The sequence below is a fragment of the Nuphar pumila genome, chromosome 11 (assembly GCF_984573655.1).
Source record: "Nuphar pumila chromosome 11, dmNupPumi1.hap1.1, whole genome shotgun sequence".
In the NCBI taxonomy this organism is placed as follows: Eukaryota; Viridiplantae; Streptophyta; class Magnoliopsida; order Nymphaeales; family Nymphaeaceae; genus Nuphar; species Nuphar pumila.
In genome coordinates, this window is record NC_143259.1 from 11,878,766 (window position 1) to 11,897,339 (window position 18,574).

At 40.4% G+C, this 18,574-nt stretch overlaps 1 protein-coding gene across 1 annotated transcript in view; it reads right to left on the reverse strand.

The window, feature by feature from the left end:
• Window positions 1-15,665: 15,665 nt before the first annotated feature.
• Window positions 15,666-18,574, reverse strand: part of LOC149821972 (heavy metal-associated isoprenylated plant protein 4-like) — a 49,003-nt gene continuing 46,094 nt past the window's right edge. Inside the window, exon 5 of the mRNA XM_089980201.1 lies at window positions 15,666-15,832. Coding sequence (XP_089836327.1) covers window positions 15,666-15,832 — 167 coding nt within the window. The remainder of the gene's footprint in view (window positions 15,833-18,574) is intronic.

The following is an 18,574-nucleotide window of genomic DNA, read 5'->3' on the forward strand; positions in this document are numbered from 1 at the left end:
GCAAAATTATATCTTAAAATGGTTCATAAACCGAATGGACCAGACATATGACTCTTGAAATGGTTCTAAAACTGAATGAACCTGTCATATATTCCATGAACCGGTCTTAAAGCACTCTGAACCGATCTGAAACAGCCCCGAACCGGTCATCCAAGGGTCCGAACCGGTTCTGAACCTTATGAACCGGGTCAAATATGAACAAAAGTTTATTAAAACCCTATAACTGTATGCCAAAAACCCTATATTTTCTTATATTTAAGAAAAATAGGGTCTTAGTATCACGGAACCGGTGAGAAACTGGAAGGAATCGGCCAAAAACGGCTCCGAACCGGTCCCGAAAGGAGACTGAGTCAGTCCCTGATCCGGTTCAGGACAAATAGTGCCTGGACCCTTCTGGATCCGGGTCAGACCCGACTGCTAACTGGATCCGGGTCACACCCGGGGTTATCTGGATCCGGGTCAGACCCGGTACAGTCCTGATTCGGGTCGGACCCGGTTACAATTGGATCCGGGTCAAACCCGGTATTGACCGGATCCGGGTCGGACCCGATACTAACTGGATCCGGGTCAGACCCGATACGGACCGGATCCGGGCCGAACCCGATTACAACTGGATCCGGGTTAGACCCGGTACTGACCGGATCCGGGTCGGACCCGGGGTTAACCGAATCAGGGTCGGACCCGGTAAAAACCGGATCCGGGTCTGACCTGGCTCGTATTGGATCCGGGCCGAACCCGGTAATAACCGGATCCGGGTCGGACTCGGTAATCGCTGGATCCGGGTCTGACCCGGGGTTTACCTTATCCGGGTCGGACCCAAGCGGGTCCCCACCCGAATCCTTGATCCGATCCGAATCACCTTATGGATCGGATTCGAGTGGGAGGGTCCGGTTCAAAAAATGAACCCGACCCGAAAAACAAAACAAAAACGATAAGATCGAATTAGGGTTCAGAAAACCCTAATTCGACCCTTTTCATTTGTTGTAGGGTGTTGCCGCCGCCTTCCGGCGATCAATGCCGCCGTCCGCCGGCGACCAACGCCGCCATCTGATGGCGCCCTTTTCCGACGAAAGCATCCATCCGTCAGCCAAAACCGTTGCCGCAGAAGATTTCTGAAATTCGGTGACTCAATAGTCGCCGGCGACGGTCCCAGCCGAGCTTTAACTGGCGGATGTGGTGTGAAGCGCCGACGGGGTCCTCGCCGACAGGAAACCCTCATGAACAGAGGTAAGTATTTTTTTTATTATTATTATACTGTCGCCCAACGGCGACAGTCGCCGGTGTTGGCGACAGGCGCCTGTGACCAGCAGCAGGGTCACCCCACGGTGACCTGCGTTTCTGGTCAAAACTGGAGCACACCCCGCGGCGGAAGCGGGGTGTGGGCCCATAACCCAATGTTGGGGATCGACAGGGGTTTTCCGGCGACGGCAAACTATCTGGCCTCCCTATAGCGGTGGCCCTGCATAACAAAAACAGAAAAACAATAGACAGCGTACCTGAGGCTGCCATTGACGGAGCTGTTGTGGTCGCCGGAGAGGGACAATCTTCAACTCAGCCTGTCTGCAGCCACCACAAGCGCAGGCCACTGTATGCGGACGGTAAGTCGACCTCTTCCCTCCTCCAATTTTTGTATTTTCACTATTTCGGGTTGCTTATGAAACCCCTTTAAATATTCACCGAATTGAAACGGTTTAAGCAACTGTTTCCCTTTTATTCGATAATGGGTTTAACGGAAGGGAGCACACTTATGGGGAGCGTTACCCACATCGTGGGTAACCACCACCAACGTGGTGGTTAATCCCAACACTTGGGAGATGAAAACCCCTCTTATCAGTAAGTATCTCGTTCAACAATACTAGCCAAGCCTTAAACGAAACTCGCGTGGGCAAGCCCATTTTCTACAATGCAGTAGAAGGCAACCAACGTACTGTGGGGATCGATACATACTCAAATGCACACTTCAAAAATAACTCTGGGCCACCCAAAGCCTTCCACCATAAGCAATCAACATTGTCATTGGGCAGGGAGACAACAAACCCATGAGTTCAATCCATTCAAGAGTCACTCGAGGGAAAGGATTAAATTGCACTTCCACATCCCATCCCCCGTCGTGGGTCCAACCACCCAGCAGCCCTTTTAAAATTCTTCTTCCTTTTGCCAAATTGCAATATCGTGAGTATATTCATAAGCAATCAAAATAATGAAAATATTCATTCAAAGTTTTTTCTGAAAAAAATTGCATTGCAGGCCTCTCAAAATAGAGAAGTAGTAGCTATTTTAGGGTGGTATTTTAAGCCGCACAAATTTGAGAATTGAAATATGTTACCTATGTGATGATGCCCATTACCAAATGCATAATTGAACCACCATATTTTCATTTCTGTTTTATTGTTAAGAAAATCAATTAGCACATAAAATAAAAATGGAATCGATATAATAATGATGAAATTTGTCTATACACCAAGTATGTTCTACGGATTTTTTTCTATAGGCAAGTTGAGGTTAGGCAGACCTTACCAGTTCATTGATCAAAATAACAATTTACAATGATCTTCCTAAAAGGAGGCTAATCCATAGAATATAAAATATATATATCAATAATTTCCAAGGGATAATCCCCAACAAATCCAAGACCCGAACCCAATATTATTGTTTTACAATGTAGTTGGATTTTTATTAACAGATCCAGATTTAGGATCAAGAGATCGAAGACTTATTATATGTTTCTCCATTAAACTCTCTAGAGTTTTGACTTTCCTTAGATGGTCCAATTTTTTAGTGGTGGAAGAGAGGAAACCATTCTTCCACATATAAACTTTGCTACCTAATGATTCTTTGGTGACAGATACCTCATTTTTATTGCAAGATTCCTTTATATTGCAACACATCAAATCCAAATATTTTCTCATTTGGATTACCCTTGAAGAAAAGAGACAACTCACCAACTTGAAACAACTCAACATTAGAATCTTTACAATCAACCCAATCCTTCCCAAAAATATACTTTAGATATTTTGAAGGATGTCAGTTACCTAGAATTGAGTCCTAGTGATGTTCTTATAGAACAGAGATTGAAACTGGATCATAGTGAAGCAATTCTTAAAGATCCAACTCCATATAGGAGGCTTGTGGGATGACTCATTTATATCATCATCACTCATCCTGACATTACTTATTCAGTAAATATTTTGAACCTCGCCAACCTCATTGTGAGACAGCCACATGACTTCTTCGTTATGTCAAGAGCACACATGGGCAAGGAATCTTACTTGGCTCAAAAAGTTTCCTTCAACTTCATGCTACTCAGACTCCGATTGGGAAAGTTGTTTGTTCACCAAATAATCCACTACTAAATATTGCAGTTACTTTGGACAAAGTCTAATTTTTTGAAAAGCTAAAAAGCAGGTCACCATATCCCACTTTTCCGCCGAAGCAGAATATAGATCAATAGCAGCCGCAGCAAGTGAGAGCACATGGTTAAAATATTTACTCAAAGATCTTGGTAGTCTAAGTCCACAGCCAGCTCACTTATATTGCGATAACCAATATGCCTTACACATCGCAGCCAATCCAGTTTTTCATGAGTGAACTAAACATATTGAGCTTGATTGAGTTCGTTCCCAACAAGCATCAAAAGGTCGACATCTTAACCAAAGTCATTGGCAAGGATCAATTCAAATTGTTAGTCAGCAAGTAGGGTATGTTAAATCCATATGCTCCAACTTGAAGAGGAATGTTAACGAAAAAGATCAACATTCCATCTTTATTGTTGGAAAGATTGAAACATTGGAAAGGATTTGAAATTACCAAGTCTGGATGATTCTGCACCGACTGAAATATGGTGAGATCTGCTGATAAGGCAAATGTTGGATCGAAAGCAAATGGTGGATCGAATTTTGAAAGGCTCTTCACTCAGCCAATGTGGACGTGTGTAACTGTTGTAACCATTTTTAATTTAGTATTTATTTTGTTAAGTTTCTATATCTCACCAATCATGGGATTTACAAAATGTGTAATCATATAAGTTGTATGTTTTTTCGAATAAAGCAATACATGTTTCTCACTCATTCACGTAAAGATTTTCATCTTCACATGAGAAATGCTACGCAGACCCCTGGGATCCGAATTTTGCTGACCGTTGTGCCATACGGAGCATCTCTATTGGTAGAACCGATTCTACCAGTTGGGTCTCCTTCCATTAAAAAACATAAAAACCGATGCTCCTGCTCTCTCATATTTTGTGCTTTACATTTAAAGCTCCTTAATTATTAAATATTGTTTTTTTTTAAGAAAAATATGATATTATAAATAGAAGCTAAAACAATTACAGATACAAGAATGATGAGGTATCACTTGCTGTTGAAAAGCAATTATTAAATATAGTTATTAGTTTCCATTCACGACCCCTCTCTCTCTCTCATTTCACCTGGCTACTAAAATTTGGGATCCATTCATTTCGAATACTAAAATAGACGTACTTTTAGGCATGCTACATCTGTGCAGCCAAGGGATGATAAAACTTGGAAATGAACTGGATCATGCCTGATCCAGGAAAAAATGAACTTTTTGCAGTGGATATGATTATATATGAACTTTTCTTAATAATAGTGTGAATATTTTTCTTTCAATATATATATATATATATATATATATGAACTTGAATCCTTAATGAGATCCATTCACGAAGGGTTGAATCCAATTGGGTTGGCTTAGACGGATTAATCTCTTAGTCAAATCGGATTTGGATGAACATGTTATATTAAATCTATGTTTGGATTCTGATCAAATTTAAACTAACTTCATATATAACAAGTAAAAAGCGTGTTGACAGTATTCTTTTACAGGATCCATTAGTCGCTTATGTATTTTCTACGACATTCGGCCTTGCTTCATCAAAATTCATTAGCTCAGATTCAAAGCCAATTGCACGCAATTCTAATTTTTGTTTGGATCATGCTTGATCCAAATCATGTCCGGTCTTTATGACCCCTAAGCTGCATAGAGATTAGCATGTTTAGAAGTAGGTTTATTTTAAATATCAGGATGAAATGAATCTAAAAGTAGGAACCAGGTTGAGAGAGAGATGTTAATGGAAAGTTGGTAATTCATATCTCCCATTAAATAATTATAAGCTAGGAGCTATAAATATAAAGCACAAAAAATAAGAGAGAGAGAGTCGGTTTTTCTTTCTTGTTTTTTGAATGGAAGCAGCCCTCAACTGGTTAACCGTAGAACCGGTTCCGGGGATAAAGATGTGCCATGTGGCATGATAACTATAGTGGTCAGTGAAAGGGATCTGCATAGCATTTCTGTTCTTGTATTTATGTGGTCTCCACTACATATTTTTCATGAAGATGTTTGTTTCAACCTCTTAGGAAAGGAGGCCAAGTTTCATATGGGAAAAGGCATGAAACAAACATCCCTAGGTATTTATTTTGTCCAATATCCATCAATGAGGAAAGTATATATGGCGTATATGGAGGGCAATCCACGACAATAAAATGTTTCTCTTATATATGCTTGTGACAAGTGAGCTTGTGAAGAAAAAAGAATTATGCACATATGTGCTTTATTGATTCTGCTCGAATGCCTGATGAAGGTCCCTTATAGTGAAGCACTCTTTATGTAGAGGGCTTCACTCTATAAGGGACCTTCATCACGAAGCACTCTTATATGTATAAAATGACTTTACTTTCAAAAGCAAAACTTTTCAAAGGAAAATGTATAAAATGACGAATCGAATATTGACCACTTTTGCTACGAAAAAGGCAGAAAGGTTAGGCAGAAGAATAAGAGAACGTAGCGTGTGCCCTAGAAGGAGATGTTTTGGATTTAAACTTTTCCTCGAATAGATGGTACTAATTGTAGTTGTCTTGCAAGCTAGCAAATGCTGTAAGTTTAGCAAGTGAGCCAGGTTGCTGCTGATCACTAAGGCTCTCTCTGGCTAGGCAATGACCTCATTCGAGCTCGTTAAAAATGCCTGTACTCAGCTTGATAGGTGCAATTATGTTAAATAAGCTGAACTGAACAAGTGTTAATTAATGTTCTGCTCAACACAACATGCTCATATAGCCTCGAAAAAAAATAACATATGCATATTTATAACAATTTGTCATATAACGGTGTGTGAATAACTTGGTTTCCGACGACGCAACCTTAGGCAGTCGTCGGCGAGATTTGAACCAGCACTGAAACTTCATGCGGACTGGACATGTATGAGCAATGCATATGTTAACTTCAGAAGGAGTGACCACTGTTGGATCTGCCGGGCTGCAAGGGTGAGGGTGCCTTCCAAGCATACCGAATCGACGGTCAATCAGCAGAAATTTCTAACAACTGAACTGCCGGCTGCGAAATCGGACGATGTTATCTTCTTTGGCTCTTTCAAGTGCAACCTAGCTCGCACTGCGGTGAAGCTGCATAAGGAGCCGTTGAAGTCGGCCCCTGGAGATCGTGACAGAGTCCAGACCGCCGCGAAGTTGCATAAGGAGGCGTTGAAGTCGAATCTGGACGGTCTGGTGCTCGCCAGAAGGAAAAAATGGCAGGCTGCCGGTCCGGCGAACTACAGTGATGAGGGCTTCTCTGTTTTGCGTGAGGACTGGAAAGGTCAACCGTCTCAACAGAAGGGAAGATGGTTGCCTTACAGGTAGGGATGGCAGTGGACCGGGGGAAAGCGGGCCCCTGCCCCGCCTCGCCCCGTTTGGACCGGGGATGAAAGGTATGAAACGGGGATGGAGGCGGGGACGAAGGTTAAAATCCATCCCCGTCCGGGGGTGGAGGCGGGGATGGACGTGCACTTTTCCCCGCAATATCCCCGCCCCGCCTCATCCCCGTTTGAACCGGGGATGGAGGACATGAAACGGGGATGGAGGATAAAATCCATTCCCCGGCTGGGGTGGAGGCGGGGGTGGAGGATAAAATCTTGAGGCGGGGCGGGGGTGGAGACCTTGTCCCCCGCCCCGCCCTGCCCTGCCTCACTGCCATCCCTACTTACAGGAAAAGGTGACTGCTTTCATCATTACCCACTTGTAACGTTTTCTAAAAGACCTTCCATCTTGGGCCAATTGGAGTGGCAACAATCATGGTTGGTGAATTTAACGAGATCCTCCTTGAGAATCACGCTTGTAGGAGTTGGCGTTGTTCGGGAAGCTCCACCTGGATCAATTGCACACTCCTCCCTGCTCTCCACAAAACGAGGTCAGTGTATTTCAAACTGACACTGACGTTTTGATAGAGGATGATCCAGATCCAACGTCCATGATGTTGGGTTCGGTCTCAACACCAGTTAGGCCCAGTCCCATATATACACATTGAGGCTATCTGGATCGACCTGGTCCCAATCCAGTCTTCTGACCCGGTCCACTGTCCTCAAAAAAACCCAGCCAAGGTGGTGGCCTGTTCGGCTAGGAAGGGAGAGCTAGGACCAGGTGGTCATTCCATTGGTTATGGAGGAACGGAATGATGTCAAAAGGGATGGGCTCGATCACGTGAAGGCCGCGGGAAGGAGGTCGGAGGTGAAACATGCCTCTTTGATGATTATTGTACCCTAATGGAGGTTTTGAAAGCAATAAAATTGTATATCTCGCCCACTTGGTGTGTGTCCATTGCCATGGAACCGAAGGGTAAGCAGAGGTTGAGAAGGGTGATGGGGACATCTTCGTAAGGGTTCCCTCAACCCTACCACACAAGGGTAGGGTGGCTGCGAAAAACAACACTTTTTATCCCATCCAATTAAACAAAAAAAGGCCAGATATAATTTGCATGTAGGAAACTAAATCACATGATGTGGATAAAGCTTTTTAGAATGAAATTTGGGAAAATTGTAAATATGTGGATAGGCCGATGAATGAAATTTGGGAAACTAAATTACAAGCTGTGGATAAAGCTTTTTAGAATAAAATTTGGGAAAATCGCAACTATGTGGACAGGCTGACGAAGGGCCAGGAGGGGGGCATTCTTGTTGCTTGGCAAGAAGATTTGCTGGGGTCAATGGCGTTTGTTGGAGAGTATTCTATTTCTGTATTTTTTCAAGATGATGCATTATCATTCTTACTCACCACGGTTTATAGCCCATGCATGAGTGCTCGTACAAGGATGTTCTTGGTGAAACTTGGGACAATAATTTAGGACATACTATCTAATATGTCAGATAACTGGCGTGTGTGTGTGTGTGTGTGTGTGTGGGTGGGGGGGGGGGGGGGGGGGAGGGGGCGCAAACTTCAATGCCCTATTAAGAACTGAAGATTCTAACAAATTTCATATTTTTTATTGTAATAGAGGCTCCCTACCTTTGATGAATCTAGGCCTCCCGCTTCACTTGAGGGTCTTGCACGAGATACATTGGGGTACGATGGAAGACCATGTGAGGGTTTGGATCTAATCATGTGTGGCTCGCTTATTATCAAGGGAGGGTCGTATTAATTTGGTAAAAATTTAATCTCTACCATGATCCTCCATTTCATTCAAATCTTTCAAATGCAGTGAAAGGTGGAAAAAAGGTTGATTAAAGTGTTTCAAAATTTTATTTGTAGTGGAAACATTGAAGGTAGCTCAAGAGCATTGGTGGGTTGGTCGGATATTTCAAGACCACTTAAGTTTGGTGGCTTGGGGATTCGGGACATTCAGTGGTTTAATTTGTTGAGAAAAACAAGCTTTCTCACAAGTGAAAATCAATGGGTGCAATATATATATAGATATAGTAACAAAAAATTAAAGAAGCACACAAGGATTTACGTGGTTCCCTCAAACTGAGGTATGTCCACGACGATTGATAAATCAGTCCCTTTCACTATCTTTAAACAGAGTTTACAAAGTGGTCAAAAGGCATAAGCCTTACAAGCACACAAAGGTGTAGCGAAAAGTAACAAGAGGAAAGACCTCACCAAATGTTCTGAAGAACTAACCACACGAAGCAGCCCAAAAGAAGTGGAGAAGCACTCCTTGCTAGCAGAACCACACACGCTGCTCCACAACAGAAAAAATCATGCACTCTGCCAAGAGACTATTGCTTTTCAGCAAATATAGAAAATAGTCCTTGAGACAATCAAAGGACGTGCTTTGGGAATCCTCTGAAATAATGATAATGAGCATTTCCAAAGCATGCCATAAATCAACAGTTATCAAAAGATCTATTCACTAAATAGATGGGTCCCACAAAGGAGGAAAACCCAACAATTCTCCTCCTCCCGACTTATGTGGAGGCTCTGATCATTCCTGCCAAGAGTCGACACTTCTCATGCTTGTGATTAAGCAATATCTTAGTCAACATATCTGAAGTATTATCATCAGTGTGAACTTTCTCAAGTTGTAACAGTTTATCATTCAAAACATCATGAATCCAATGGTATCTAACATCAATAGATTTCAATCTTGAATGAAATGAGGAATTCTTGCTCAAGTAGATTGCACTCTGACTATCACAATGAAGAACATACCTTTCTTGTTTTAATCTCCACTCTTGTAAGAATTATTTAACCATAATAATTCCTTACTTGCTTCTGTGATGGCGATGAACTTAGCTTTTGTAGTGGAGAGAACTACACATTTCTGTAATCTCGATTGCCATGCAATTGCTTCCCCTGCAAAAGTAATCAAATAACTAGAAGTAGATTTCCTACTATCGACATTACCAGCCATATCATAATCTATGAACCCATCAAGAATAGGCTCTCTTCTTCCAAAACACAAACTCATCTTTGAAGTGCTCTGAAGATACCTCGGAATCCATTTCACTATTGTCCAGTGTTCTTTCCTCGGATTTGATAGAAATCGACTAACAACCCTAACTGCATGAGCAATATCCGGTCGAGTACAAACCATGGCATACATCAAAGAACCAACTGCTGAAGCATAGGGAGTTTTTTGCATCTTATTTTCTTCTTCGTCACTCGTAAAAGATTGTCTTGAGCTAAGTTTGAAATGGTCTACATGAGGATAACTAATAGACTTTGCTTTGTTCATATTGAACCTCTCAAGAACCTTTTTAATATAATTATCTTATGATAACCAGATCAGCTTATGTGATCTGTCACGAATGATTTTTATCCCAAAAATTTATCTTGCTAGACCTAAGTCCTTCATGGCAAAGAACTTACTCAACTCTAACTTCAGCTTGCTAATCTTGCTTGTGTTTTGGCCCACAATTAGCATATCATCAATGTAAAGCAAGAGAATAGTAAAATTACTATCTGGAAATTTCTTCACAAACACACAATGATTTATGGTGGTTCTTGAATACCCATGCTCAGTCATGAAAGAATCAATTTTTTTGTACCACTGTCTGAGTGCTTGCTTCAATCCAAGCTCTTCTTCAGTTTGAAAACCAATTGATTCTTACTCTTCTCAATAAAACCCTCGGGTTGTTTTATATAAATTTCTTCTTCTAAGTCACCATGCAAAAATACAGTTTTCACATCAAGCTGCTCAACTTCTAAATTCATACTTACAGCTATACCAAGTACAGTTCGGATAGAGGACATCTTCACAACTATTGAGAATATCTCATCAAAATCAATTCTCTTCTTTTGACCAAATCCTTTAACAACAAGTCGTGCCTTGAATCTAGGTTGAGAGTTGTTCTCATCATTCTTTTGTCTGAAGACCCATTTATTTTTCAAAATCTTCTTCCCTTTAAGTGGCTTCACCAAATCATAGGTGTGATTCTCATGGAATGATTTCATTTCCTCTTTCATTGCCTTGAACTACTCAGTTTTGTTTTTATGCTCCAAAACTTCCTGATAAGTCTATGGCTCTCCTTGATTTGTTATCATCACATACTCATGTGAAAAGTATTTTCTAGATGGTTGTTTCTCTTTGGTAGATCTCCTTAACGGTGACTGTAGAGGTGGATCTTGGGGTGACTGCTCTCCCTTAATTTCTGGCTCAACATTTTCTTCCTCTACATTATCATGAGATGCTTGCATCTCCTCAATGATATCCTGAATAATAGGTGAATCAAAAGGATCTAAGTCAACAAGATCTCCAGTGCTAGACTCAGTTGTCTCAAGCTTGTCAATGTCTTCAATAGTTTGTTTTTCCAAGAAAACAACATCCCGGCTTCTGACAACCTTTTTATCAATTAGATCATACAATCTGTAGCCAAATTCTTCATGCCTATAGCGAAGAAATATGCACTGCTTTGCTTTAGGATCAAGCTTGAACCTCTCATCCTTTGGAATATGAACAAAATCTCTAAAGCCGAATACTCTCAAGTGATCATAGGAGACTTTCTTTCTTGTTCAAACTTTTTCTAGAATATCGTCATTCAACAAAATAGAAGGAGACAAATTGATAAGATCAACTAATGTCCTCATTGCCTTACCCCAAAAAGATCTTGACAATTTAGAATGTGACAACAAACATCCGACTCTCTCAAGAATGGTGTGATTCATTCTCTTTGCAACCCCATTTTGTTGAGGTATCTTTTTTATTGTCTTTTCATGCCTGATGTCATGATTGGTGCAATACTGATCAAATGGCCCAATGTATTCACCACCATTATTCGAGCGAACATATTTCAACTATCTACCAATTTTTCTTTTAACCATGGCTTGAAAATGCTTAAATACATCTAAAACTTGATCTTTAATTTTCAGTGTATAAGCCCAAACTTTTCTAGAGTGGACATCAATAAAAGTAACAGAATATAGTAGACCACCAAGTGTCTTAACCTTGAAATGACCACATACATCAGAATGTACCAAATTTAGAACATGAGATTTTTTAGATGCAATGTTTCTACAGAATGATACTCTATTTTTTTTACCATGAAAATAATGAACACATATTTTCAAAGATGTACCTTTTATCCCCACTAGAAGCTCTTTCTTGAACAAAACTTGCAACCCTTTCTCACTCATATGTTTGAGCCTTCTATGCCATAAATCGGTGGATGAGTCATTCTCCACAACATTCACAATACCCTTGCAAATCTTTGCTTGCATAGTATAAAAAGAACAAGTCTTCTTTCCTTTTGCTAATACCAGAGAACCTTTGGATAGCTTCCACCTTCCATCATTGAAATTATTGGTGTAGCCTTCATGATCCAACTTTTCAGCAGAGATTAAATTTAGTCGAATATCTGGTACATGCCTCACATCTTTAAGCAACAATTTGCAGTCAATATTTGTTTTCAAGCAAATGTCACCTATACCGATAATTTTTTACACATCTTCATTTTTCATTCGAATATTCTCGAAATCACCTTGTGAGTAAGAAGTAAAGAAATCAGTCCGCGAGGTAACATGAAATGAAGCTCCAGAATCAATTACCCAATTTGTATCTTGTCCAATCAAATTAATGCTAGTATCATCACAGATAATCATGAGTTCATCATCTGTTACTGCAGCTGTATCATTTTGTTTTTCCTTTGAATTTTTCTTTTTGTTCTGCTCTTTGAACTTGAGTTTTCTGTACTCCCATTTCATGTGTCATTTCTTGTGACAATAATAACACTCGACGTCTTTTTTTGAACTCGAGTTTGAACGACCTCTAGATTTGTCACGATTGTGCGGAGCCCTACTCTTACTCCTACCTCTCTTCTGATTTTCCATCACAAATGCCTCAGAGTGAAAATGACTTGATGATTTTCTTCTTGTCTCTTCATTCAATAGACTGCTGGTAACTTGGCTCATTGTTACCATTTCATCAGGTGCGGAGTTACTAACTATGACCACCAAGATTTTTCAACTTTCAGAAAGTAAACTAAGAAGTAGCAAGGCTTGCAACTCATCATCAAAGGTAATTTTCATGGTGGCCAACTGATTCATAATGCTATTAATCTCATTCAAATGTTCTGTAATAGAAGTACCCTTTTTATATTTAAGATTCACAAGCTTTCGAAATAGGAAAGTTTTATCCATTGTCGTCTTTCTATCATAAAGACTCTTCAGTTTGGTTCAAAGACCATGTGCTGAATTTTCTGTAGAGACGTGATGAAAAACACTATCATCAATCCAGTGCCGAATGAAACCGACAGTTTTTCGATCTACCTTTTTTCACTTGTCATCTTTCATCTCTTCTGGTTTGCCGCTATCACCTCTATAAGTCCATCCAAATCTTTACAAATCAAAAGATCTTTCATTTTTGTTTTTCAAGTCATCCAATTTGTATCATTCAAGCTAATCATACGCCCAACGTTGTTTTTCATAATTTTCACACACAAAAATATTACGAATCAGAATTGGATTAACCAAGCTTTGATACCAGATATTGAGAAAAATAAGCTTTCTTACAAGTGAAAATCAATGGAAGCATTATATATATATATATATATATATATATATATATATATATATATATATATATATATATATATATATATATATATATATATATATATATATATATATATATATATATATATATATATATATATATATATATATATATATATTGCTTCCATTGATTTTCACTTGTGAGAAAGCTTGTTTTTCTAACATAATTTGGCACTCTTTGCCAAATGGTTAGGGCTGATTTGCAAGTAGGGATGGCAGTGGACCGGGGGAAAGCGGGGCCCCGCCTCGCCCCGTTTGGACCGAGGATGGAGGGTATGAAACGGGGATGGAGGCGAGGACGAAGGTTAAAATCCATCCCCGTCCGGGGGTGGAGGCGGGGATGGACTGACACGTTCCCCCGCCCCGCCCCGCCCCGCCCCATCCCCGCCCCGCCCCCGGCCCATCCCCGTCCCGGCCCCGCCCCGCCCCATCCCCGCCCCAACCCTTTATATTTTTCTACATGTTTACTAACCCTAACTCCCTTCCCTAATTTCCTAACCCTGGAGCCGCCGAGACGGGTCGTCGCCTCTTCCCCTTTCCCATCCGCATTATCATTGGAGCTGGGTCGTCGCCGACCACCGTTGGCCGTCGCCGACCACCATTGGCCGACGCCGACCACCGTTGGCCGTCGCCGACCACCATTGGCCGACGCCGACCACCGTTGGCCGACGCCGACCACCGTTTGCCGACACCGACCACCGTTGGCCGACACGATCTCTCCCTCCTTTCATGGCTGATGCATTGTTTGACATCTTCTGAGATCTTAAAAACAACTTTTGACATGGCTGATGCATTGTTTGTTTGTCAGCGTATGAACTATCAAAAAAAGAAGGTAAGATTGGGACACCTGAGAGACCACTCCGATCTTGGTAATCTAAGTTATCGTGGCTACTGGACTAGGGTTTTGCTTGACATTCTGAAGAAGCATAAGGGCAATATTTCCATTCTGCTTTCTTTCTGGACCTTCATGTTTTAAATTTGTGTTGCACTCTGTGGTTTTGCTTGTGCTGTCAAATCTTCTCATATAGTGGACACATTTTTCTGTGATTATAAAGCAGGTTTCAATAGGTTAATTTTTTCATTTATAGTGATTGTTTGATTTGGCTTAATTTTTTTTAACATTTCAGATCAACTTATTTGCATATTCATTTTTCTAATTATTAAATAATATTCTCCAGTTCAGAAAAAAATGGAGGATGAGGAACTGAGTCCATTCAATATCTTCTAGAGCATGATCCATGGATGTTATGTATTAGTTTACTAGGCACAAGTAAAATCTAATTTTTGTCTGGGCTATGAAGGCGGGGAGATCCTGTTTTCCATGTGGATGAATTCATTTATCATTAACTGAAATATTAACGTGAATGATTTCTAAGTAGGGATGCAATTTGACAAACGGGGACGGGGACGGGGCGGGGGTGGAGGACATGAAACGGGGATGAAGGCGGGGGTGGAGGATAAAATCCATCCCCGCCGCGGAGGCGGGGCGGGGGTGGAGGATAAAATTTTGAGGCGGGGCGGGGGTGGAAACCTTGTCCCCCGCCCCGCCCCACTGCCATCCCTATTTGCAAGAAGGAATGTAGACTTTCTATTATTTTTTCAAAAAAAAATATGACTTATCAGTTTGGCCTAGGAGCTTGTCGAAAAATTATAGATGGCAAGGGGCTTCCGGGATTTGGAAAGGATGGTTGACAGTCATTGATGCTTTCTGCCAATTTATCATGGTTGGTGTTCATGACGGAGGGCTCACACTCTTTTGGCGTGATATTTGGAGGGAGGGCCGGCCACTTAAGGAATTGTTTCTTGAATTATATCACGTTGTTCATGGTAAACTCAAAAAGGTGAAGAATGTTGGTACGCCTATCTCAAATGCGTGGAATATAGATCTCAAATGGGACCCTTCTGAGGAGGTATTCCGGCAATGGTCTGCCCTCATGTCAGACTTGGAGGGAGTTCTATTGACGCAGCAACCTGATGAGGCCATTTGACGTTTATCACTTGATGAACAGTTCAATGCAGCCTCTCTTTACAAAGCTTTAGGTGATCTCTCTCCTATTTGGATGCCAAAAAAATCCTTGTGGGGGGCTTGGGTTACCTTTATGAGATTCGCTAACAAAGTCGCTCATCATTCACGAAAAGATCCAAACTAAATGTAGGCCGAAGCAGAAGGGGTTTCAACTAGCCAGCAGTTGTTACCTATGTTATGGTCACGAGGAATCAACTAGGCATCTCTTCTTGGACTGTCCTTTCCCAAAAAAAATACTGCAGCAACCTTGGAATGAATTTAATTTGGCTTGGAAATAACTGCGATTCCCTCATCATGTTTTAATTGCACAACTTTTACAGCAGCAAGGAAAGAAATGGACATTTGTATGATGGGTCTGGCTAATGTCAGCCTGGAGTGTAACTTGGCTTGAACGCAATCATCATATCTTCAGGGACGTCAAACTCAGTCATGATCAGCTTCTGTGCCAACTGAGATGGGAGACCACCAACAGGGTGCGCAGGAAATGGCCAAACCAGGACCTTCGGTGGATTGGCGTGAATCATGTTCTCATCTGATGTTAACAGCACCTGCATTCAACTCCAGTACTGTCTTTTCTATTGGATCGGGTTCACTCCATGATCATTGACGCAGTCAGCTGGGTTATTCTATTTTCTAACTGGGTGAATGTTAGATCCTTACAGGTGTCTGGACTGAGTTAACCGGCCTCTGCTCTCCTACCAAGTTGGTATTCAACCTGTCATTATACTATGTTCGGTTTTCTACTTTATTCTGTATTGGTACCCAAATGATATCTCATCGTTTGGATTACCATCTTCTGATTTCTGAATTAATGAAATATAATTCTTTCAAAAAAGATACAAGATATCGGGAATTCATTTATTCTTCTTTTTTTTTTTTGTTTTTTTTCTATGCCAAGGGAAAACGCCCATCGTCGACTGCACATTGGCAGGCCTTCGATTGGTAATTGCAACAAGGGGTGCTCCCCATGGGTTTCGAACTTGTGATTATCCTGTGAACTTGGTGGCAATCACAAGTTGCCCTACCAGATGAGCAAAGCAATTGTGGGTAGTTCATTTATTTGCTTATCATTCCCTCAAAGCAAATTAAAAAATTCTATAAAACAAGGTGCAAGCTCATGACAGGATTCTTAGGCTTGGGCTCAAGATGATACTTAGCAAAAGAAGCCAAGGTTGAACTACGGGAGCTCAGTGCATTCGGCTCACTTAGCAGCAGATCAGGTGATATAGAAAATCATCTCAATATCGGCCGCCCATCTTGATGGATCAAAGGCCGGATGCCAAATCTCCATTCAAAAGAATTTTGGAAGATTTGGCATACGGTGCAAAACAATTGGAAATCAGCATCAATGGTTATTTTCAAATATCATTTCATCCAAAACCCTTAGCAGTTATTTGTGAGTTTAAGAACCTTGGCTTGGACTGGCCAGGTTGCATGAACCAGGCAGAGGGATTGGGCCTGTGACCTTAGGCCTATGGTCAAGCTTATGAGTGCCCTGTATGGGAGACTAGAACACTGCCTCCGTCTACTACAATTCTGAGCTAAGAGGATGTTAAATTGAATCTCATCAGTGCTATCCCTCTTGTCAATCATAGTAATAATATATGTTAAAATCTATTCATTTTATGTTTTAGGAAGAATATCGACACCATATTCCCGCACCACACCAACGGGGGCTCCGCTTGTCTGGTGGGAGCAGCTAGTGCACGTCACCTTGTGTTGGGACGTTGCAGGTTCAAAACCCAATGGTACAGTTGGTAGGGGTCTGCCTAACCCCAGCTTGCCTTTAAAAAAAAAGAATATGGGCACCATGTTTATCTTTCACCATTTTGAACAATTTAAAGCAAATAAAAAACAAGTCGCAGAATAGAATATCACTTGCTCACTGACAGGTGCTCACGTACAAGAATATTAGACTAATTAAAACCGAACAAAGGAGAAATATGCGTATGAAACCATTTTTCCTGTCCTTTTGCAATCCAATCCAAGAACTTTTCTATGATTTACCAATGTCGATGCCAAAATATTTTCACATGAAAAATTCAAGAACCCCCCCATATTTTGCCCATTAACCTCACAAGAAATTCACCTGTCACTGTGGTTAGGCATGCACCCATTATTTGAAACTGCAAGAAAGCATGATTTATTGTAAATAAACATACAAGAAACATCAGGTCACTTTCAGTTGGCCATTTGGTTCATATTGCTTTCTTATATATATATATATATATATATATATATATATATATATATATATATATATATATATATATATATATATATATATATATGAGAAAAATGAAACATGCTAATGGATTTTCAGTTTGTTTGTTTTTAAATTTTGACCCCATAGATGTGTTCAGCATGAATGATTTACTAGAGATCGACACTTGGATCATACATTTTGGATGAAAAAATGGTATTTGAATCCTCAAAAAATCATGAAAATTATAGGCCATTGATTTTTGAAACCTTACAAACACCTATCCATGCATCGGAATCAAATGTATTCCTTAGGCCCCCTTTTTCGTTAGGTCTCGTTAGGCTCATTCAAAAATTGTAGTTTTAAGTATTTTTTCTCAAGTCTAACACCATAGATGTGACCTATAGGTTTTGTTTAGTGGGAACCAGTTTTTGGATTGCTGGAGTCTGATCTGTATACAGGTTTTTCCAGTGATCCAAAATCAATGACTATAAATGTACCAATTTTTCCTGGCTCATAAAATCATATTTTTTGTCGAAAAAACATTATCCAAGAATTGATTCTCACTAAATTGATCATGCTAAATATATCTAACGGTTCAGATCTTTCATAAAACACTTGAAACCTATAGGGCAGAATGAGGCAGAACGAGAAATGGGGCCTAATATGTTCAGTTCTCATATATATAGTCACTAGAATATGAGAACAAGAAATATGGGTATTTTCAACACTTTTTTACAAATCCAACCATGTGGATGTGTTTGGCATGGGAAATTTAATAGGAATCAACCATTGGATTGTGTATTTTTTGAGGAAAAAATGTGATTTTTGAATGCTTGAATATTTATGAAGATTATGAGCCATTGATTTTAAAGCCTTAAAAAATCTTGTTTATGCATCAAAATTGAATGATTCAAGAGTGGGTTCTTATAAAACCAAGCATGTAGATAATATCTATGCAGTTAGCTAGATTCAAGAGAAAAGAACAAAAAAATCCATGAAAATTGTGGTTCACACATTAGTTCTCATATTTCTAGTTCTCATATATATATATATATATATATATATATA